This window comes from Sturnus vulgaris, chromosome 29 (assembly GCF_052056855.1).
Source record: "Sturnus vulgaris isolate bStuVul1 chromosome 29, bStuVul1.hap1, whole genome shotgun sequence".
Taxonomy (NCBI): domain Eukaryota; kingdom Metazoa; phylum Chordata; class Aves; order Passeriformes; family Sturnidae; genus Sturnus; species Sturnus vulgaris.
In genome coordinates this window covers 1,173,270-1,196,052 of record NC_142271.1, presented here as the reverse complement: position 1 = coordinate 1,196,052, position 22,783 = coordinate 1,173,270, and the positions used below count along the sequence as shown (strand labels likewise).

Genomic DNA, 22,783 nt, shown 5'->3' with positions numbered 1-22,783 from the left:
AGGCTGGGACTGGCAGTGCTCAGCTCTGAGTGCTGCTGCCGGGGCTGTGCTGCTTCAGAGCTCGGCCTGGCACCGGCGCTGGCCCAGAACAGCCCCTGGGCCCAGGGTGGGATGGAGAGCAGCCTGTGCTGCCAGGCTTGGAGCTGGTGCCTTGTCCTGTGCCCCTGGCAGCCTTCTCTGAGCTATGGCCGACAGCCCCCGGGCTGTGGGTCCTGCTCCTCTGTATCCCCCCAGGGAGGCTCCAGCAGGGACAGCTCGGAGGGATCGCTCCTTTTGATACTGCCTGCACAAATGTTTTACAAAAGCTGTGCCTGCTTTCTTTTTTTCCTCCAATTTTAAGTGAGGAGAAGAATTAGGTTTGTCCTAAACGGGCCCTGAGCACTTTTACAAATTTTTGATTCACTGTAAGCATGAGCAGCAGTATGGAGAGCTGACAGCTTTCTCCTCATCCCATCTCCTGGGGAAGGTGCGTGCCATGGAGCTGATGCCATGGTAAACTGAGGGCCTTAGTGCCCGAATCCCTCGCTGCCAGCTCTGGAACTCCGTGTTACTTCTCTAGCCACGGCAGTTAACAGTGGATGCTTTTCTGAGTTTTAGTGGAAATTTGAAGCCAGTAAGTGAAGTTTTACAAAAAATGACACCCTGAGCATTGTGTGCACGTCTCAAAAGTTGCAATTGTTTGTTTCATTGTCGGATGTGACAGCACCTGGGTTGGCTGCGCTCTGGACCGGTGGCTTGGAGTACCGAGGGTGACTTTGTGCCTTCAGGGGCCGCAGAAGCCCCGGCGGTGTGGGGGTGTCTCGGGGGTCCCTCGGGGGCGGGGCCGGGCCGGGGGGGCCGGGCCGGGGGCGGGAACGAGGCCGCCCCCCCCGCGCACGTGCGCTACGTGCGGCGCCTGCTGCGGCGGGGCCGCCCCTCCCCCGCCCGGCACCGCCCCCCAGGCCCCGGTACTGGGGCCGGGACCGCCCAGTGTGGGACCCCCAGCGGGGGAAGCCCCGGTTACCGCCGGGGCGTGGGGGGACGGGTGGGGGGCACCTCGCTGTGCTCCCTCAGGTGCAGGAGAGCTCCTTGCACCCGCGCTGCCCGGGGTCGGCGGGCAGGACAATGGCCCGGCTCCCCCCGAACAAAGGGGCCGGGCCGGGGCCGCGGGGGCTCCGCGGCCGGGGCAGACAATGCGGCCGCGCGGAGGCGAACGGCTCCGCCCCGCGCGTGACGGGGCCCGCGCGCAGCCAATGGCGGCTCGCGGAGAGGCTCTTTAAAAAAAGAAGCGCCGGCCGTGGTCCGCTGTCAGCTGTGCGGATCCCTCCGCGCATGTAAACACAGCGCCGGCGGCCCCGCGCGGGGGGGCGGGACGGAGCGGCCCGGGGCGCGGGGGCACGGCGGGCGGGCAGCGCGGCCCCGGGGCCTCCCCGAACCAGCGGTGCTGGGGGGAGCGGCCGCAGCACGCCCGGGGCGAGGGGCCGCGCACAAAGGCGGCGGGAGCAGGGGCCGCGGAGCTGCGGCCCGGCGGGGTGGGGGGCACCGGGAGGGACCCCCAGAGGCCGCGGTGAGCGGCGCTCTCGGGGCCCCGCTCTCCGCCGGGGCCCGGGTAGCGGGCGTGGGATCGGCGCCGCGCGGGCCAGGCCGCGCTCCAGAGGAGCCGCCGCTGCCTCTTCCCCCCGCCCCCAACGGGCCCTCCCCGGTCCGGCCCCGGCGCCCCCTCACAAAGGCGCGGGCGGGGCGGGGCAGCCGCGCCCCCTCCCCTGCCCGGGCCGGGCGGACTCTTTTCCCAGCCCCGGCCCCCCCGCGGACGTGCACGGAGCGCGGCGGCTCCGGAGATTGTTCGGAGAGCGGAGCGGAGCGGCCGCCCCGGCCGGGCCATGGCCGAGTTCCTGCCCCCGCCCGAGTGCCCTGTCTTCGAGCCTAGCTGGGAGGAGTTCGCCGACCCCTTCGCCTTCATCCACAAGATCCGGCCCATCGCCGAGCAGACCGGCATCTGCAAGGTGCGGCCGCCGCCGGTGAGTGCCCGCATGGCGCCGCCGGGAGCGGCCTTTGTGTGGGGCCCGGCCCGGCCCCCCCGGCCCGCGGCCGCCCAGGTGACCCCGGGCAGGCGAGGCCGCCCCGCCGGCCCTCGGAAGTTTCTCGGGCCGGGGCTGAGGGGACCGCAGGGACCAACCGCTCCCTCCGCGAAGTGGCTCCCAAGTGTCGGAGCTCCCACTGGGGGAGTCGCCGGAGCGGCCGTGGAGGGAGCGGGGGCGGGGGGACAGCTACCCCGGCCGGGCCCGTTCTCTGCCTGGGTCCCGGGGTTGGCCGGGGCCTCGCGCCCGCAGCGGCCCCGCCGAGCCCCGGAGGAGGTGCCGGGGTGCTGCCCTCCATGTTGGCATTGTGGCGGTGTGGGGCCGGGGGCGGCAGGGAGCGGGTCCCCCCGGCCCCGCCGCGGCCTCCCCGGCCTCGGCGCACTTTTAGCACAGGGAACTGTTTCTCAAGTTGGACAAGACCAAACTCTGCAGCCGTTGAGTTTGGTTGGTGGCTCTGCGAACTGAAGCCTAGACAGACATGGCCACCATTTTAGAATGCAATCCACAGTGGGAAGAAGTAGTAAGCCTTCATCTTCATCATCATCATCTCGACCGATGGTGTAGTAAGCTCAAAACTAGAGTATGAATTCTGATTTCCCCTTGTTGGTCGACTCAATTTACTAAGAAATCCTGTGACGATCTTAGAACCATAGTTTTGTGTAGTCAAAATTGTTAGTTTGTTTAAAGGTATGAACACTCACACTGGTGAGAAGAGGGGCTTCTCGAAGTAAAAATCTAATTAAACTATGTGTGAATCATCTTTATTTTGAGTGAATTGCTCTTCCCCTAAGTGAAGAGTGGTGCGAGTCTTGGGGTGGTGCAGCCGGGTAAGGCAGTTAATATGACGGCAACAACTAGAATAGAATGTTAAACAGGCACTGAGCTTACATCTCCTCCAGCAAAAGGAGAAGCTGATAGAACAGTTCTGTAGGCTGAAGTTTTGCGAGGGAGACTTTGACTTCAAAAAATAACGTTCAGAAACACACACACTCCTCACTTTCGTGTTTTGGTTGTTGCTGGGACTCCTGTTGTGTCCATCCTTTACCTTCTGAATTAAAATAGTAGCAAGTTGCTGAGCTAGTGTCTGAGGTGGCAGAAATGTTTGTGGCAGAGTGAATAATGTGAATCTTGCTGGAAAGGAATGAAGATGTTTCAGCTCTCTGGAGGAAGAATCCCCAGTTGCTGTGTGACGACTGCTCTTGAATTTGTGTCCTGGGAGAATGTGCCAGGGCTTCTTTTCATGCAGGGCAGCCAGATACTCAGAGTTAAGGGGGTAAGATGGTTTTTGTTACAGAGTCACCATTGAAGTTGTGTAGTGTTTTTTACTAGACGTTTTGGGGTTTTAATTTCCCGACAGTGTTTCAGCAACTGTGACCAGAACTGCTTTTTTTGTTTGGTCGGGTTTCTTGGGAGAGTTGTTTGTTAGTTTGTTTGGGTGTTTTTGTTTTTGAGGGGAGTGACTTTTTATTTGTTTTAGGAACATCTCGTCTAAAAAAAATCTCATCTTTCTTGGCTACTTGTGTAAAAAGCCAAAACTGTATCAGAAAGCTACTTGTAGGATGTTATCTGTTGGAGATCATAAATCAACAGCCCTCCAAAGGACTGAATTACTTATTGCAACTGCATTTTCAGCCGCTCTCCTCTTCCTGAAGGGGCAGGTATTGCTCCAGATACTGCACCAGGTATTGTGCCTGCCTGGCCATGTGATCAGCTCTTTGAGTCTATTTAGAAGCAGGGTGAAAACAGTTGGAGCTGCTGAGAGCTGAGTACGGGTAGTTCTGTGGAGCCTGGCTTTGGGAGAGCTGAGCTCCCACGGCTTTATCTGCCCCGGATAATGCCTGGGATGACTTGTGAAGTGCGTGGTTGGTTCAGCGGCCTGGAGCATAGAGGGAGCTCTTCCAAAGCGACCAGAAAAGCCTTTAAGTTGACGTAGTTCCTGGCCTTCCCCCTGCGATCAGAAGCCGCAGTGAATATTCAGTTATTGTTCTTTTTGGTGTAATCGAGGGGTCTGTAATAGCGTGAGCTAAAGACTGTCCTACCCTTTGCACAACAGTGTGTGTTCCAGCTGGATGCCTTGTTTGGTGGTGGCTGAGGTTTGGAATCTTCCTGCATCCCAGGGACTCGATCCCGGCGTGTGCAGTCTGGTTACGTGCCGGGAAGCAGGTAGGCAGCACCATGAGCTGTCAGGATCTGTGCCGAGAGAGGAATTGAAAATTTGATGGTTGGGCTGGCATTACTTTAGCTTAAACTCTGCTGTGTAGTTATCAGCAGATGAATTTGTGTTTCTGTATGTAAGCAGCAGTATGGAATAATGTTGTGTGAGACTGGTGGTGCCCAGCTGTGGCTTCCCCATTTGTTCACAGACAAGTCCTTGCTCCAGAAGTGGCTTTGATGCTCCAGCACCGGAGCATGCACAGGAGAGTTCCCTGGGCTCTGAAGGACTGGCAGCAGGGCTTTCCATGGTCCCTTTCTGCTGGCATTAGCTGGGAACCAGGTGGACCCAGAGAAAACCACGCCTGCGGTGGCTTCTTGTGTGGCAGCTTTGGAGGACAGTGACCTGTTCAGTGGGGGGCGTGGAGGTAGCTGATGTGCAGAAGACATCTGGGAGGAAGACAGAGGATTCTGGGTGATCACTGCATGATCACAAAATGAAAGAACGTTCAGGAATATAATAGGAGGTGCAATTTCTGCATGGCAATTTCCAGATGAGCACTCAAAAGAAGTTTTCTTCCCCTTCATTCCAGTTCAGTTTGTTCCAGCCATCACCAGTGACTGAGTTTTGCTCTTATTTGGGGATTCTGAGATGCTGCACTGACTGGTGGAGAGTGCAGCAGTAGCCAGCTCACGGGCACTGTTCTCTGTAACTTTTTGTCAGCAGTGTGCAGCATGAGTACAGAGTCCCATTGGCAGCAAAGTGCTCGGATGGTGGTTCTTCCTGGTAGTTAATGAGCTCCATAAAGTACAGATTTAAATTTGAATCTGTTGTGGATCTGTGGGGGAAGGGGCAGCTGGATGCAGGAAAGTAGGTGGGGTACAACTTGCTTGCAGTCCATCCTGTGCCATTTTGTAGTTAGAATTTTCTTCTATGAACCAAAACCATCTTTTATTAGGATTTCTTCATTTGAACAGTGTCTGGTAGTTTGGAATAAACTAAGTTTACTCCAAAGCTTGGCATGTCAAGTGGTGGCCTTATATTCTAGCAGCTTGTGATAGGTCTGCAAATCAGTGGGGGCATTTAGGGGGTCAAATGAAGAATTGCTTGAGAATGGAGTTGTTCTTCAAAGTAGATAGTTAATAATAACTAATGGAAGCAAACAATCTAACAAATGTGAAGCTTAGCTTCAAAGGTTAATGGTAGCATGTGGAGCAGGAATGGTATCAAATGCTCCAAGCCTTTCTTGAAGATGGACTCTTCCTTCACTTCATTGCATCGTTGCTTTGCTGCTGTGAAGAAATAATAAATAATGATTATTTAAGCTTTACTTACCATACAAGTGTATTTCAAAATACACAGTATTGTACAATATACTAGAAACATCATGACTTTCCCAAGGCCAAGCATGAAAATTGAGAACATCCAGGCTAAATTTTGTTGCTCTGAATAACGTGAATATGGAAAGTACTGTTAAGGCTTCCAAAGGAATTAAACCAAGCACTTAAATATTAGAAAGTCTGTATTAGCAGAGCTGGAATTTTGAAGGAATTGGCACTGGAGTTATCGAAATTATTGACTGTCAGTTTGCAGTAAATCCTGGAATACTGGTGAACTTGAGAACGGGGAGAAATAATTTCCTGAATGGTTTAAATTCTTTGTGGGTGCAAGAATTGACCACCTCTAGCTCCAGAGTGGAGGAGTGTCTGGAATAGTCCTGGATAGGAACTTGGAAGATGACAGTATGGAATACAATTGTATGAACACTGCTGTAGTCAAATTAGTTTATTTTTTTCCATGAGACCAGGTATTTGGTCAAGTCAGTTGTGTTGTCATTGTCTGATATCTAGAAATTAATTGTGTTCAGTATTCTGATTATGAAAATTACTATTGTGTGAAACTAATACACCAAATCACAAATTATTTCAACTACTAATGAGTGTTTGTAATGAAGGATCCCTTTCTAATGGTGTCTCACAACCTCAAGCCAAGGGTGTGTAATTTTCATTACAAGTCTAGAAGAGCAAAAGCTGTTATTTTGGATGGACTTGTGGTGGCTCATTGCTTTAGAGGGATCACAGTTGCCCAATAAACAATGATATTGTGAAACTGTAATCAAATCACTTAAGTAGGACTCAATGAGAAGGTTTACCTTTGGAACAAAGGAGCATAGAGCGTCTTAGAGGAGGAAGAAGTGTAGAAAAATGATTGTAGGTCCCTGTGGAAAGCAGTGTAATGGTGGAATGGGAGCTCTGGCTAAGCCAGTGCATGCAGCTCTGGAGTTTCTCAGTGATAAATGGGGGAATTTTACCTCTGGCAGCACAAGAGTAGAAAATTCTGTGTTCAAGATCCCACACTCATTGGAGGATTTTAAAAAGATTTGACAACTGGAGAGGGCACAGAGAAGCATCAGAAAAGTTTGGCACATGACATAATGAATTTTGAAATATTTAACCTTAGCAGAGCCTGAGTGGTGAAACCTAGAGTCTCGGGGCTTGAGAGGGCTAGACCTGCTCCTCCAGGGACATATTTTGAGGATCAACGTTGATTTAAATGTTGTTTAAACCTCTTAAGGTCTGTTTAAGCTTCTCATTCAGCTGGTTGCTTGAGTTACTTAATTTTTATGGAGAAAAAGAAAACACAAAGCAACAGTTCGGTTTTGGAGCAGCTTGACTGAGGGTTCTGGCAATCTGGTCCTGGAGCCATAAAACAAACCACCACTAAAACAGGAAATAATGCAGAGAATTGCAATACTTTGTCTGAAACAGGAAGCTGATGGTGATGATCCTTCAGATTTGATAATACACAGAAGCTCAGTCAGTTGATTTTATCAAAAAGAAAACACAGAAATAACTCAATTACAACACGTAAGTGAACTTCAGTGGGAGAAACCAGAGGTGCTGCCACGTCTGTCAGTCCTGGCGATCTGAGCCTGAGTCCTGCTGAGCAGGGGCCAGGCTCAGGTGAGTCAGGAAACAGCATTTCTGAATGAGAGAGGATCAGCTGCAAGGGGAAAGTGAAGGATGGAAAGTGGTGGATCTGCCACTTTCAGGGATTTTGGGATCAAGAATGAATGAGGTGTTGGGAGGGGAAGAGATATTTAGTGCTGAGGTTCTTGTTCCCCTGCTGTCAATTCATGTGAAGAAAAATAGATCAGCTACCAAAGGTCATTAGGAAATGTTGGCTTTAAATGAAGAACCTGTCATACTCATCATAGTGGTGATGTGGGATTAGACAAATTCAGAGTGGGTTATTTACTGATCTCTAATTAGCAAGAAAATATGCAAAAGACTAGTTCTTTTTAGTTTATTATTTATTTACTAATGGCTGTGGCCATGCACAGGGCTGCTATGGTCACCATGAGTGGTTTCTACTCTTCAGAAACACTGAAACATTGTGATGGGCTTAAATGACAATGAGAATTTCCTCTTCTTGCCTCATTTTCTTTCAGTGAGGGATTTTCAACACACACTCTTCAGCTCATTGAAAATTTAAGATGAAACAATTTAGTCCAGAACTTTCCATATGGGGCAAGAATAACATAGATAGAATTTCTGTAGTTTTTTGTTTAACTTAAGATAGTCAGGTAGCTAATAGCTGGAAATGGAGTTTAAAAGTGAACATGGCTCCCTTGCCCAGCATTGAAACCAAAGCTGCCAGTGGATGAAGCAAACCATGCCATGTATCCATTAGGACATGCTTCCTCTCAATCCCAGATCACTGGGTTATGTCTGAGATGGGCTGGGGGGAATGCTGTGTCCATGCCCACAAGACCAGGTTGAGTGTTTTTAGAAGTCAGGAAGAACTTGTGGGATCATCCAGCCTGCCACCCTTAGGAGTGTCTGAGTACAGGGTCTTCCTTGGGAGCAGGTGCTTTAGCTGGGATGGTGAATCTGAGCAGCTGGAAGGGGAGGATGTTGTGGAGAGCCAGTAGATGGTGGGAGCACAGGGAATCCCTGGGCAGCTGAGGCTGGTGGAGTTGGCCATAGCTGTTCTGGATGGCTGTGAAATTCAGGCCTTTTCCTAATCTGAGTTACACTGGGAGTGAAGTCGAGATTTGAGAGCTGTCAGGTACAGCTCTGAAGAGGGGATGGACTCGCTCCAAGGGCTGTGATGGGACAGCCTGAGGAGCAGAGTGTGCTGTCTGTGCTGGTCACACACACTCCAGGAACGTACTGGGGATCAGAGCAAAGCTGTGTCCGTGGATAGGTCTGTGCCTTGACGGGAGGTTGCACAGCTCTTGGGGTGTGGTGTACAGCTGGGTCTGGCCCCAGCCCCGATGGATGCTCTCTTTCAGGGTCTTGGTCAGTGCTCTGAAGTGAATCATGGATCTGGGATTTGCTGATCCAGCACCCCGTCCACCCCCAGCTGTACCTGCAGTGCTGCTGGTGCAGTGGTGGTGTATCTGTTCCCGGATGGGGTTGCCTCCATGGGGAGGAGCCTGACATCTCCTGTGCGTGTGCCTGGCTGCCTGTTGTGTTTAGAGGTTCAAACCCTGTGTGTAGTTTCTCTCCTCTCTGCCTTTGGATCCCAAGGAGCATCTGGCCCTGATGCTTGAGAATCATCTCCAGCTTACCTGAGCCTTGATTTCTCTCCAGGTGTGGAGCTGGCACAAAAGCGCTGGGATCTAGAGAGGTGGTTCCCACTGTACACTCATCCTTGGCTATGGTTCTCAGATGGGAAGGATCTGTAGTTGTGTCTGTTCTCCTTTGCTAGTCTGCAATACAGAACAGAGCCAATTTTGTCTCCAATAGAAATACTCCACCAGGCTTCTTTTTGGAGAGTTGTTCACATAAGGTGGGTTAGTGCACCCAGGGCTCCTTACTGGCAAGGAGGAATTCGGGGGGTTTGATGGAAGAAACTCCTCCATTCAAAATGACCAACGAAGGACTGTTCATCACAAACTGGGTTAGCTGATGGTTGGAGTTCCCAGCTAATGTTAGCCTTTAACAGGGTCACAGAGGGATTAGTTCCCGTTAGACAAGAGCTTTGTGGCTGACCCACTGCTGGCTGATAATGGCTTTCTGTGGATTCTGCCATCTGAGCTCCAAGTGTGTTTTTAATGTAGTCATAAAACCAGGAGACTGAAAAGGACCTCCTGAGTCACTGAGTGTGCTCCCTTCCTCTCAGAGGCAGCAGTCATGGAACACCTTTGCCAAGGCAAGATCATAGATGTGGGAACAAAGAATGTAGGTCAGGCTCACAGGGTGGGCATCCCAGGAAGGGGGGAATTGCTGCAGTTCACTGAATGAATGTGTTTCTCTGGCAAGAATTGCTAAGATATTCCTTTGGATCTTACTATGAACTGCTGTCTAGCAAAATAATGAAAGGGCTGTCTTTTTTGTGTGTGTCAGACACAGGAGAGACTGCAAGTAAAATGCTGCTTGCAGTTTTCAAAATATGTTGAAAAAATATAAGAGACTTCAGAAAAAAAGCCCAAGGAAAAAAACCCTTTTATTTGCAGGACTGGAAAGCTGGTTCTGTAAAGAGAAAAAAAAAGATATTTGTTTATTGAAAAATGTCTTGAAACATTTCTTCCGGGAAGGATTCAGGAATAGCTGCTTTGGCAGCCAGCAGACAAGGGATTTGGTTATAAAGGACATGAGGATAAGGGAAGAAGAAAAGCTGAAGCCAACTAACTTGTAGAACAGCTTACCAGGGACGGTGGTAATTTCTTGTTTACTTGAATTCATAGGGGTGGGGGTGGATAAAATTTAATTAGTGAGTCTGGGTGAGGTGCAGGTTTGTCAGCTGAAATGCAGTGCTCTAAAGCCTGACATCCCTGGAACAGCTCCGTTGGGAGCTGGAATATGGAAATAACAGAAATAATTCTGCTGACCATTTGTAGTTCGCATTACTGCTGGAAATATTAATGTGATCCTTAGAGTGTGCCTTCTGCATGGCTGGATTTGTCCCTCAAGTTTATAGAAGAGTTTGGAATTTTGAAGTCAGTCTCATTTTTGCCTGGATTTGATGACAGGTTTATCATAATTGCAGGGTAAGGTGGGCACAGGATTTTGTTTGTCCCTTGCAGGCTTATAACAGTCAGGGATGGACAACAGAACACGATGGAGTCATTTCAGATGAAGAGTCCTGGTGGAGTAAGAACTGGGCTTTTTTTAAGGAAATTAATGTCTTCTTGCTTTCTGTGTATACTTAATGCTCAGCGTGGCTGTTGGAAGACACTTAAAACTGAACTTCTTAAGCTTTTAAAATTCATTTTTAAAACAGGAAAGTCCAAACCAGTTCCTTTGAGGAGCTGGATGGAGAGGGCAAGTCTTACTGATTCCCAGGCATGAGCTTTAGGGAAGAGTGCCTGGAGAGCTGGGGGTGGGGGTTGGTATCTTCCCCAGCAAAGCTGCTCATGTGGCTCAGCATCTTGGCTAGTGAATCCTGCACAATAAAGCTCCCTCTCGTGGTGCTGCTGCCTTTCCAAGTGCATAAAGGCATTTCTGTCACACAGAAATGTCTTTTCATGGGCCTGCAAGTGAGCATCACATTTGGCTTGGTAACTTGTGCTTCAAAATGTGTCCAAGATTTTTGTTGAATAAATAATACACTTATTAAAGAAGAGTTGAAAGTATCTTGTTGAGGACTTGAGGAACTTGCCATACTGTGGAATAGAGAAAGATAAATATTATCCTTATTGGTTATATCAACTTTGAGTAGTTTGGATACCCCAAAATAAACTTGTGACTTTAAAGTTACTCTGTGACAGTCAGGATGGACTCTGCTATACCTGCTGTCATTTCTCCAGATGGTGAATGGCTGTGGGTCTGTAAGTGTCATCTGACACAGTTTGTGTTCAGTGGGATGTGCTGTAGTGTGTTTGTAAAGCCAGGAGTGATTTTATAATTATCTAATGTGATATATTATATATGGCATTTGTTTCCCTCAGCTCTACCTGCACTACTGCAGCCTCATCTCAAGTCCTTGGTGCAGTTTTGAGCACCACAGTACAAAAAAGACATGAAGCCATTGGAGAGCATCCTAAGGAGGGCCATGAGAATGGTAAAGGGTCTGGAGGGGAAGCCTCATGAGGGGCAGCTGAGGTCACTTGGTTTGTTCAGCCCAGAGGAGACTGAGGGGAGAGCTCACTGAGGTCCTCAGTGTCCTCATGAGGGGCAGCAGAGGGACAGGTACTGATCTGTTCCCTCTCATGACAAGTGACAGGACTCATGGGGATGGCTGGAGCCGAGCTGGGGGATATTCAGCTTGGATATCAGGAAAAGGTTTTTCCCCAGAGAGTGCTGAGGCACAGAAGAGGCTCTCCAGGGAATAGGCACAGCTCCAAGCCTGTCTTGAGTTCAAGAAGTGTTTGGACAACGCTTCTAGACACTGGGTGGGATTGTTGGGGTGTCTGTGCAGGGCCAGGAATTGGATGTGATGATCCTGATGGACTTGGTGATCCCTTCCAACTCTGCATATTCTAAGGTACCTGCTCAGAAGCTGGAGTCAATCCAGTGTTGCCTCTCATTAAGCCAATTTGCCATCACCCAGCAGAAGCTCTTGCAATGACTTTCTCCTTGCTAAAAATGAAACTCTTTTAAGGCTGTTAAATGTTTGATTCTGGCTGATGAACGCTTCTGCCTGATAGGCTGAAAAGTCACTTTCTGAAAATGCTGTTGAATAAATGGAGTTTCCAAAGCTTATCTTTGAGAAACAGCTGACGTGCCATCAGGACATCTTGGTGTGTGCATTGTCTTTTAGTCATTGGTAAACTTCAAAACTGCAGGTGTAGGAAATGCCTGTTGTGTTGTCTGGAATCGTGTTACTTTTCCAACACAGTAGGTGACTGGTGCTTTGCCAGAGTCAGTGTCTTTGGCCAAACAGGAAAGACTGTCCCCAAACATGCACCAGTCAGTAATAAATAGACACATAGAGATCATGGAGATAATCAGCCAAATCTGGAGCAGGATGTTTTGGGTGCCATGCCATGCTGTGAACGAGGTGTTTCTCTAAGATAATGCACATAAATTTCCTCATTTGCTTCCCTAAGTAGAGGGGACTAGCCTGCTCTGTACTGTCTGACATGGACTGGCTGTGTCTGCCCTAGGCACCCTTGGAGCTGGATTTCTTTAGTCTGAGCATGAGCCAGAGCCTGTGGGAGCAGCTGGGGATCCTGTTCCTCCTGTTGTGCCCAGTGGCATGCAGGCTTTCCTCTGGGCTCTGCCCAGAGCAGCAGCCTATGCCAGCAGACATGTGGCCTGACCAGAAGAGTCTCCTGTGCTGTCCCCTCCCTTCTTTGACTTCCCTGAGTTGTTGCCAGTGCAGGAACTGCAGGTGGTGGCCCTGAAGCACAGCCTAGACTGGTGACAGTTTCAGAGGTGGTGTCATTACCTACGTGAGCTGAATTCTTGCCCATGTTCATCTTATTCTTGGTTCTTGGCCCCTGCAGAGCCTTATTAGAGTATCTGCTCTGGGGTAATGCACAGTCCACCTGGGGACAGCCTTGGCTTACTGCTTAGCAAAGCCAGAGGCAGCACAGCCCTTAAGGTTTCATTTACTCTCAGCCTAAGCAAAGCTTCCTGCAGTTCTCCCTTGGGCAGTTTAGTTCAGTCCCCAGTGTCTCAAGGGTCCTGTGTGTCATCACCACTTTGTCCCTGCCTGGTCTCAGTGCCTGTCTCCTATCTCCCTGTCTTTGGTACAGAGGCTCTGGAGTTGTGACTCGTGATGTAACCAGTTGGTTCAGCTTGAGAGTCAAATTTGTCCTGTTGAAGTACAATACTTCAGATCCTGCCCAGCTGTTCCCAGTTGTTTCTCATCTTGCAGCTTGAGGGCCTTAATGATTCATCAGGCAATGGGATATTAGGAAAGAATGTCAGTTCTCCTCCTCAGACTTGATGGTTTCATTGCATTTGGTTTTCTGGCATAGACAATAGGCAGTAAAAGAAGGGTTAGTGTTATCAAGTTTCTCAAGAACATGTCTTTGGGCACCAGGCAGTCTTGTGGTTTAAAGCAGGAAAATAATCAAGAAATGCATCCCACTGGTCAAGGATTGAGTATTCTCTGGATAATTTGTCATCCTGACTCCCTACCATTGTCTAATTTCCAATTCAAATTTTGATTTCAACTGGCATTGCCAAGTTGTGATGTGCTGCAAGTGCCTTGCAGGATCAGAAAACTTCTATTACTGATTTTGAGGTCTGGATTAGTCAATGCAAGCTTGGTAAAATGGATGGATGGATTGGTGGCCCTCTTTGCTCTTCAGCTTCTCCACACTCTTGGTGAATCTTGTTCCTTATCTGTAAGACAATTGCTTTGAAAACCATGTATGGTTGGTTTTAACTCCAGTTTTCATATTCTCTGTGAATCTAAAATAAAAAAATACTGTGTTTGTGATGCTGGTCTTACTTCAGTTGCCTCAGCCACCTGATGCTAAAAGAAAGATTTTCTTTTTCCTGAAGCAAAGCTCTGTCTTACTCCACTGTCAGTAGCTCACTTGTTGTTCATTATCTTCATTCTGTAATTAGTGGTAATAAGATAACTTTATATGTAATAAATTCCTGTCAAGTTTAAATAAAATCTAATTTGGTTTTGTGAAGTTGTGTATTGCCAAACCAAGCGTGTGCAGTAAATGTCAGAGATCTAAAAGATAAAACATCTTTATAGTTGTGTTTATAAATAACACTTCACTTGCAGGTATTTTATCAAAGCAATAATAATCTTTTTTAAAATTGGTCATACTCCAGCTCTTCATGAATGTTTGCAGCCAAGGAAATTGTTAAGCATTGGCACAGATTGCCCAGGGCAGTGGTGGAGTCACCGTCCCTGGAAGTGTTTGAAGATGTGTGGATGTGGCACTTGGGGACATGGGTTAGTGGTGAACGTGGTGGTGGTGGGGGGTTAAAAAGTTGGACTCAATGATCTTAAAGGGCTTTTCCAGCCTTAATGATTCCATGGTCCTGTGGAGGCTTGCAATGCAGGACAGGTGTTTAGTTCCAAAACATAATTGATTTTGTGGTTCCATTATCTGTTTTTGAGGCACAGTGAAGTGTTCTAAGGAGTAGACAGTGGCACTCACTCACTCAGTGTGTCTCACCCTTCCTGCTCTCTGCACTTGTTCCTGGTGAGGGGATTTGAGGATCAGCACAGCCCTGGCTCCCTGACAGCTCAGGGTGCAGCCACTGAGCCCCCTCTGTGCCAAGTTCCTTGTTCTGGTGGGGCTGAGGAGGCTCTGGAGGCCACAGAGGCCTCTTCGTGCTCTGGGCTCCCTTGGCTTTTGACTGTTGCAGAGACTTCTTTCCTTTTCCTGATCTTTTGATGGAACCCTTCTGTTTTCCAGGACTGGCAGCCTCCATTTGCATGCGATGTCGACAAGCTTCACTTCACACCAAGGATCCAGAGGCTCAATGAACTGGAGGTAAACTGGAAAGCTGAGCAGTTCTTCTGCTCCCAAATGTGTCTGTGTGTTTTTGGGAGGTGATGTTTGCCAGAGCTGGCCATGAGCTGACAGCACTCTGGACCACGAACAGCAATTTTTAATTAACACGGAAATTCATCTGTTTCAGAACCTAGTTAGAAACATTCCAGGCATAAAAGTAGTCTTAATGCTCATTAAAGGAACATAATTTAGGCCTTTTCCACACAGCTAAGTAGTTAAGCTTCCAGGGCCATAGATCTGTGTCTGTGTTTTGCACTCATACAGCATCTTTCGAAAGGAAAAGAGATGAAAATGAAACACTTGGAGTGCTTTAAAAATAGCCAGCCTTTTGGAAGAAACAATTGCAAAATCTGGATTGAGTTTGGAAATTTGCTGTTCACAAGCACTTTCATTCATTGCTTCAATGAATTGACACTGAAGGGGGGTGTGAGGAGTCCTGGTTGGCTCTGTGCTGGTACCATTTGGGATGATGGTGACTCTGTGCCTGATTATTCTCTCGATTCTTGGTTTTTAAAGCTCTGATGTAGTCGTGTGAAGTGCTGGGGAGGGGCTCAGATGATGGCTTGGAATGCTAAGAGAAGGATTTGTGAGAGCACAAGCTGTTCAGAACTCCTTGGAGTTTGCAGACAAGATAATCTGTACAGACATGGCCATTTTCTTACCTTAAGATAAGAAATGATAAGAAAATAAAGACAAAATAAGAAAATAAAATAAGTCAAAATTTAAGTTACTGCTCTTACATAGCAGCAGTGCAGTGATCTTCCTGTGGTAATTGCTGTGCAACCAGCCAGGCTTTCCCTGCCCTGGCCCATTTGTATCCTTAAAAGTGAAACAAATACACCTGTGAATGAGAAGGGATAACAGAAAAAGCTTTAAAAGTTATTATTTGAAAAAAAAAAATATTGTTTATTTCAAATAAACCAAAGAGTAATAAACTATTGCAATAATTAATGTAGTAAATGCAATAAATCCTGACAATGCAGGTGTTTAGGGAGCTTTTAGCAGTAATAATTTACTGTTTGGCTGTTCTCTTGAAAGTACTTTTCTCAGTGCAGTAAAAGGTAACAAAAAGTGACTCAAGGAAAGATACAGATACCATCAATGGTATCTGCATGGAATTTATTTTTCTTCAAATGATGAGAGGGAAAAATGCAAAATTACTCTTGTAAAGGGCAAAGCTGGGCAAGCAGCTGTGGCTGCAGTGCTGTAAACCTTATACAAAACCTACGTCTGCTTTTAGCATGCACTTCACTTGTTTGTTTGGTTGGTTTCAGGCCCAAACTCGTGTAAAGCTGAATTTTCTGGACCAGATTGCAAAGTTTTGGGAGCTTCAAGGATGCACACTGAAAATTCCACATGTGGAGAGGAAGATCTTGGATTTATTTCAGCTTAACAGAGTAAGACCATTATGGTAAAACTGTCCTGAAAAACTGCTGTGTTACCTCAATTCCTGGGATGGTATCACGGCTGGTCAGGGAAGGTTTTGGGGTATATCTAAGCTGGGAAAAGTATTCCTTTGTTTAAGCTAACATAGTTAATGGGACAGTAAGACTAAGAATACATTATCAGGGAAAGATAGTAAGTAATACATTGTCATGGAAGTTTTCCTGTGACCTGGGAGATTAAATTTACAGCTGTTCTTTGAAATTCAGCTTAGATATACTGGTCAAGAATAAACTTAGGCTTAATTGGAGAAAGTTCCTGAACAGTGACAAAAGTGAGAGAAAAAAAAATTCCATTAGAAATATGGAAGAAAAAAAATCCAATTACTTTTAGGATGCAACTTGTTAAACTTGTGGAGAAGTTCATGTATACTGATGGTAAGAGATGGGATTCTTTGAAAGGATATGTTCTATCTCTTGTCTTTATTTCTAGTGCAGTTTTTATTGGGAATTTTTGAGCTTATTTTATAGCACTTGATCCAGTGAAAAGAACTGAGTGTCCTGTGCTAGAAATTTGTGTTGGGATACAAAGTGACAAATTGTAGCCAAATGAGTTCTCAGGGTAGGCTGAGTGGCTGCACATGGAGCACAGGTGCTGACTTCTTTGTGAAGTAATTCAGCAGGTTTGTAATTCCTGAGTAGGTTATGTGTTACATATTCCGTATATATGTTATTGCCTTAAAACAACTTCGATCTTGTGTGTGTTTTTTTTAATCTATTTTTTGTGGTTTAAAATGTCACTTGGGATGTTGTCCTGCTTTTTTCCTTGAACACTGGCAATTTTACCATTAAATATGTGACCATTTTATTTTCACTTTTTAGCTAGTTGCAGAACAAGGAGGATTTGATGTGGTTTGCAAGGAGAGAAAATGGACCAAAATAGCCACGAGGATGGGCTTTGCTCCTGGCAAAGCCGTGGGCTCGCACATCCGCGCGCATTACGAGAGAATTCTCTACCCCTACAACTTGTTCCAGTCGGGAGCGAGTCTCCTGGTAAGCTGTGCTCAAAACATCCCTTGGTTCATGGAGCAGCCAGGCTGGGAGCCTTCTTTTGATTTCTGGAATGTTTGTGAAGCTGCAGTTCGTGCTTGCTGACCACATGCCATGGTCAGCAGTCCCGAAAGCCACGGGCAAACTTTTCATTAGAAGTGAAGCTTTTAGCATTAGTCCTCAAGGTAATCTCTGACTCCTGCTTTGAACACCATTTGTTGGGGTTTTGTCTCTGCAGTTTATAGAAGCCTCATGAAAAGGGACATTCCTGTAATGAGTTCTGTAAGGCCAAGTACTGCCATATTGATGGAACATTAGCAGGTCCATCTCTCTGCCACAAGAAGTGCTGTGGGCCTGTGTCACGTGTGTGGAGTGACTGAGGGGCTGGGCCGAGCCATGGCAGTGTTGTGGCACGTTCACTAAGGGGAACAAGTTGCAGAAAACTTCCTGGCTGCTCTAGTGATGTTAACAGCGTGACTTGGGATTTTTTTCCAAGCTTAAATCTTCATCCTTCCTAGTCATCAATCTTTGATTTGGCCATTAAACCAAAATTCAGGGTTGATTGAGAGTGGAGGCCACATAATCTCTAATGAGGAATAGGTCTGTTCTTTTAGAGCAGCATTTCCATTTATTTGGAAAACCAAAATTGCTTGCAGTTGCCAACATCCATTTTTATTTCTTTGAAATGGTCTTTCCATTATGATCTTTCAAAGACAGGAGTGCTGACCTTTTTTAAGCAATAAATGCTCTAATCCTGTTACAAGCAAGATCTGTGTACAGAAATCAACATAGGTATTTACACAAAGCTACCAAAATGAGGAAGGGATTTGCTGTAAGTCCAGAGAGGTTAGAATGAAACTTTTTATTTAGGCAGTGACAATCACTTGTCAGTGAAGAATAGCTAAGTTCTGCTGGCCCTTCAGAAAAAGGGGTCTTTTGCAAACCGGCTAAGAACAAAATAGGGTGGAAGATAAAAATCTTCATGCTAAGGAAACTGCTGGATCAAAAATATTTTGGCTTCCCTCAAACATTCATGTTAAGTAATGGAAAGCAGCACCATTTTGTGAAGGCATTTAATTGAAAACTTGGCATTTGTATTATTTCTGAAAACTGTGATTTCTCTTTGGGGTTTTTATTGAACTTTTGTGTTTGCTACACCTGTCTTTGCTTCCATATTTTTGAGGTGCCATTGCACAGGGAAAGATCTAATTAAAAGTTTTAAAACAGTGACTATGGTACCATAGTATCCTGGGAATGGAAATTTCCTGAGAGCATCTGTCACACAATTAATACTCACTTCATGATTTGCTCCATATTAAATTCTTTTAGAAGAGGAAAAATCTCCTTAGATGAGGACATACTTCTTTTTAAATGACTTTTCAAGTTCTGTCTTGCAATGGGCACTTGACATCTGTCCAAACCAATGTGGAGGCAGTTCTAGACAAGTGATGCATGCAAGGTTAACTTATTTTTTTTAGCTCCTTCCCTCCTATAAGTGGCAGCTACAGATTTTTTAATGACCTGAGAGAATTCACAAAAATAAATTTGGTTTATCCCACCTTTCACGCTAATTTGACTTTTTTTCCTGACAGTGTTGTCTTTCAAGTGAATTCGTTTTACAATACATTTTTTGAGTATCATTTCAAATGAGATTTCTTTTTCTTTCCTTTCACATGTTCTTAAGTGGTGCTTACCAAGATGCTTCTTGTGTAGGAGTCCGTTCCTGTGTGTCTGTTCAGTGTTTTCCTGGGAATCTGAGCACCCGAGCTGTGTTTTTGAGGTGTGGCTGTTAAATGTGACAGCTGTCAGTTGGAGATGTGCCTCCTCCTTCAGCAGCCTGTTTAGAGAAGCTCTTCACACAGCTCTGGTGATCATCCACACAACATTAGTGCTTGTATTCACTGAGTCTTTTAACTTTTTTTTCTTTATTTGGTAATACTTGAAATATTGGTTGCCTTCTTTCCTGCAAGAAGCCAGAAATATGAAATCATGTAATTTCCACTAATGACTGTGCCATAAATTTAATCTCTTCTGGATCTGTGTATAGCATTAACTGTGTAGCTTCAATACAGGTTAAAATGGCTTTAGAAGTTATTTTGACAGATATTCCAGCTGGAGATATTTCTATCTACATGCTGAAATAGTGAAACTCTCTGGAGCTGTTCAGAATGGAATAGCATGTTTTCCTTATAGCTCATGTTCAGTCCAACAGCAAAAAATTCCTTAAATCAGCCAGTTTCTAATACCCAAAGCAGCTCTCCACAGGGGGTATTTATTTTCCTCTTATTTTGAAATTGGACTATAGAGGCCTCGAGTGTCTTCCAGAGTAGTTGCAGTGAACCTGTTGGTGCTGGTTCCTGCCACCTGAACCTCTCATTCCCAGCTGTAGTAACTGTGTGTCGGCCCAGACAGTCACACTGAATGCCCAGAGGGAAAACTGTCCCCTGCATGAACTGAGTATCCAGAATCTTCCAGTACATCTTCTGTGGTGAATTGCCCAGATGTTTTATGATTTAAAGTGCAGCTACATTTTGGGGGCCTCGAGGTGCTTTACTTATGCTTTTCAGTGAATCCAACCGACTCAGTAATTGTGCATCTGGTCTCTTTTTCAAACTAAGGCTTTAGTGGCCTTAGTGGGATTCGTATTTCCAAGGATTTGTATGTGTGTGCCTCTGATAGAGATGTTTCAGTGTAAGACTGTTCTCTGGCACTTTCATTGTTCCTGGAAAAAAATGAGCACCTCTAGAGTTTGGTGGGTTTTCCCCTCCGTGGATGTGTAGCAGGGATAAACCAGTTGTGTTCTGCAAGTACAGGGAGCCTGACAGATTGGCTTTTGTGTAAATTACTATCAATTTAATTACTACTAATAAATGTCTAAACCTGGAGGAGATGAACTGTATCCCTTTCCCCCCTCCAATCTTTTGGCTTCCTGAAGGCCTTCTGACCATTTGTGCTTTGTCCTTTGCTAAAGAAGCTGTTCCTTTTTGGCTTCAGCTGATGGGTTTTAACTTGCTCTCTGCCACTGCTGAGGGTTCAAGGATCATGTGTGCAACCATCTTGGAATATAAGGAGGTCATGGTCAGAGTGTGAGATGAGCTCTGGGGAATGGCTGATAGAAGCTCAAGCTTGCCAAAGCCTGGCTGGGAGGAGGGAAGGACAGGGATGGCAGCTGTGTCCTTGGGTGGAGACAGCTCATCCTCAGTGAAGGAGTGAAGAAGGTGCAGAGGAATTCTCATCCTTAGAACTTAACAAGTCGAGGTGTTCTCTTGGTGCAGCTGAGGTTGTGAATTTACAGCCATTCCAATTCCATACCACTGTCTTTGCCTCGGGTTAGAGAGACACTGGGAAATGTTTGTGCTTAAATAGGTGGTGAAACATCATTATTTAGAAAGTGTCTTCTGGTGTTTTTCAAGGAAGACTGAGTGGTCTTTTTTTGTGGGGTTTGTGTTGTTTGTTTAGTTTTTTTTTTTCTGATTGTTTGGGGGGTTGGGGGTGGGTTTTTTTGTTGTTTTGTTGTTGTTGTGGGTTTGGGGTCATTGTTTGGTTTTTTGGGGGTTTTGGTTTTTTGGATTTTTTTGTTTGTTTTTGTTTTGTGTGTGTTTTTGGTTTTGGAGGTTTTTTGTTATATGTTTGTTTGGGCACTGTGCTGAAGTAAGGCACAAACTGTTGATTTTTCAAGGTTTTCTTACATTCTTACATTTTTTTTAGGCAAAGCCTTCTAGATCTTTGTTTTCAAGGATAGTATGTCCTCTATTATCAGAAGCAGTAGAAACTTTTTTCTTTCCCCCTGATAATTTTAGTTTTCACATGAGGAAATTATTCAAGAACCCAGATTTTATGGAAGTTCTTTTCTATTCTCTCATTTTCAACCTTTTCCTACTCATTTGCTCTTTCTGCTTGTCCATTTTCTGTTTTGAGAAATTGGTTGTTTTTTTTTTTCTTTCTTCAACTGATTCCACATCATCTTCTTTCACCTTTGGTAGATCCATGGAAACATCTAAGGCCAGGTTGGATGCGTCTCAACCTCATCTAGTGGAAGGTGTCTCTGCCCATGGCAAGAGCTTAGAACAAGGTGATCTTTAGGGTCCCTTCCATCCCAAACCCTCCTGTGACCCTGTAATTCTGGTTCCAGTGGGAGCTTTCAGGGACCAGGCTCTTGTGAACAGGCAGCTGCAGAGCTCTGGGGCTCCAGACCCAGCCTTTGAACATCAGCCAGGACTCATTGCTCACGTGCATGAGCTGCAAAGTTGAATGATACTGTGTATTTAATGCTGAAATTAAGTCAGCCATTTGCTTTCAGAATAGAAATCTAGAGTTTAGAAAGTCTGAGACTGGAGGCAGTCTGAAAGCAAACAGCAGTTCTGGAAGTTTCTTTGGTCAGTGTGGTGGGCTGTCTGTGGGTGATGTTAAGGACATTGTGCTGCCCTTGACTGATACTGCTTTTTTGTTAAATACATCATTTTCCAGCGTGGACATCTCTTCTAAACACTTTTTCCTCCTTTTTCCTCCCCCCTTCTGGCTGTCATTTGTTTCTGAAAGTTTTCTGTGCTGTTTATAGAGCATCATGATCTTCACACGACTGCAGTGGTTCTCTCTGTCCTTTATTGCTCTCTCTTGCTGAGTAAATGCTTGTGATGGAAACGGACTAACAGAACTGGGGAAATGTGGATCCAGCAATTTCATGAATTATTTCCTGACAACATGAGATTTTTTCTTTCTGTAGGATTTGTTTACTCATTAAAAACTGTTACATTTTGTCTGCAGTAACTGAATGTTGTGTGGCTTGACAAATGGGGAATTGTCATTAATTATTCTGTTTCTTGCCAGAGGTATGCACAGTTTCCAGCAATTAAATGGGTTCATTCAGCAGCTTGAAAGAACTAAAACTCTTCTTGCATCTTTTCCCTTCTGCCCTTTATTCAAGCAGCAGTTGTCCTCTCCAGAACATGGAAAGAAGGGAGCTCCTGCAATGTGAGCAATACAGAGCTGTCTTTCAGTTAGGACTGGGATATTTGATAGGCTGTAATTTACTTTTATATTGCTCTGTATGTTGGCATCACAGCCACTCAACCTTAGAACACTTCAGCAGTTCCAGAGTGCTGGTGACTGAAGAGTCGGGCTTGGTATTCCACAATACCAGAAATGTTTGGTGCTCATTAACACTTAAAGGATGACTTTGGTTTTATTTATGATCCATTATTATGACTATTGCACCCGTTAAACTGATAAGAAAAAGGTGATGTTGTGCCTTGTTTGGATAGGTAATGTTGCAATTGTCATACATGCTGTTTATTAACTCAGCACAGGAATTATTAGGGCCCTGTCTCTGTTCTTTCCGTGAGCCAGGAGATTGTTCTAGATGGTTTGATTGCAAGGGGAGGTAGAAATGAAGTAATCCAATTGTCTCTTTAGTGCTTGCAGAAGCCAGATCTGAGCAGTGACACGAAGGACAAGGAGTACAAGCCCCACGACATCCCTCAGCGGCAGTCGGTGCCACCGTCCGAGAGCTGCCCGCCCGCCCGGCGCGCCAAGCGCCTGACACCCGAGGTGAGCCTGGCCCGGGCACCAGGGACCCTGAGCACGTCCCTGTGTGTGTGTGTGTGTGTGTGTGTGTGTGTGTGTGTGTGTGGGAACAGCTGCTTCACTCTGCCAGGGGGACCTAAACGTTTGTAAATGCATAAATCATAAATAATGGGGAAGAATTGGCTGATACTTTACCAAGTGTGTTACTGCGGTTTGGAGTTCTGGGAGGCTCTGC

At 46.2% G+C, this 22,783-nt stretch overlaps 1 protein-coding gene across 2 annotated transcripts in view; it reads left to right on the top strand.

Moving 5' to 3' along the window:
* Nucleotides 1–1,829: 1,829 nt before the first annotated feature.
* The window catches only part of KDM5B (lysine demethylase 5B), a 55,202-nt gene continuing 34,248 nt past the window's right edge, over nucleotides 1,830–22,783 (top strand). For both annotated transcript variants that reach the window (XM_014872854.2, XM_014872853.2), the window contains exons 1-5: nucleotides 1,830–1,997; nucleotides 14,495–14,572; nucleotides 15,868–15,990; nucleotides 16,858–17,028; nucleotides 22,438–22,572. In XM_014872854.2, the coding sequence (XP_014728340.1) occupies nucleotides 1,860–1,997; nucleotides 14,495–14,572; nucleotides 15,868–15,990; nucleotides 16,858–17,028; nucleotides 22,438–22,572 (645 nt within the window). In that variant the 5' untranslated portion in view covers nucleotides 1,830–1,859. The remainder of the gene's footprint in view (nucleotides 1,998–14,494; nucleotides 14,573–15,867; nucleotides 15,991–16,857; nucleotides 17,029–22,437; nucleotides 22,573–22,783) is intronic.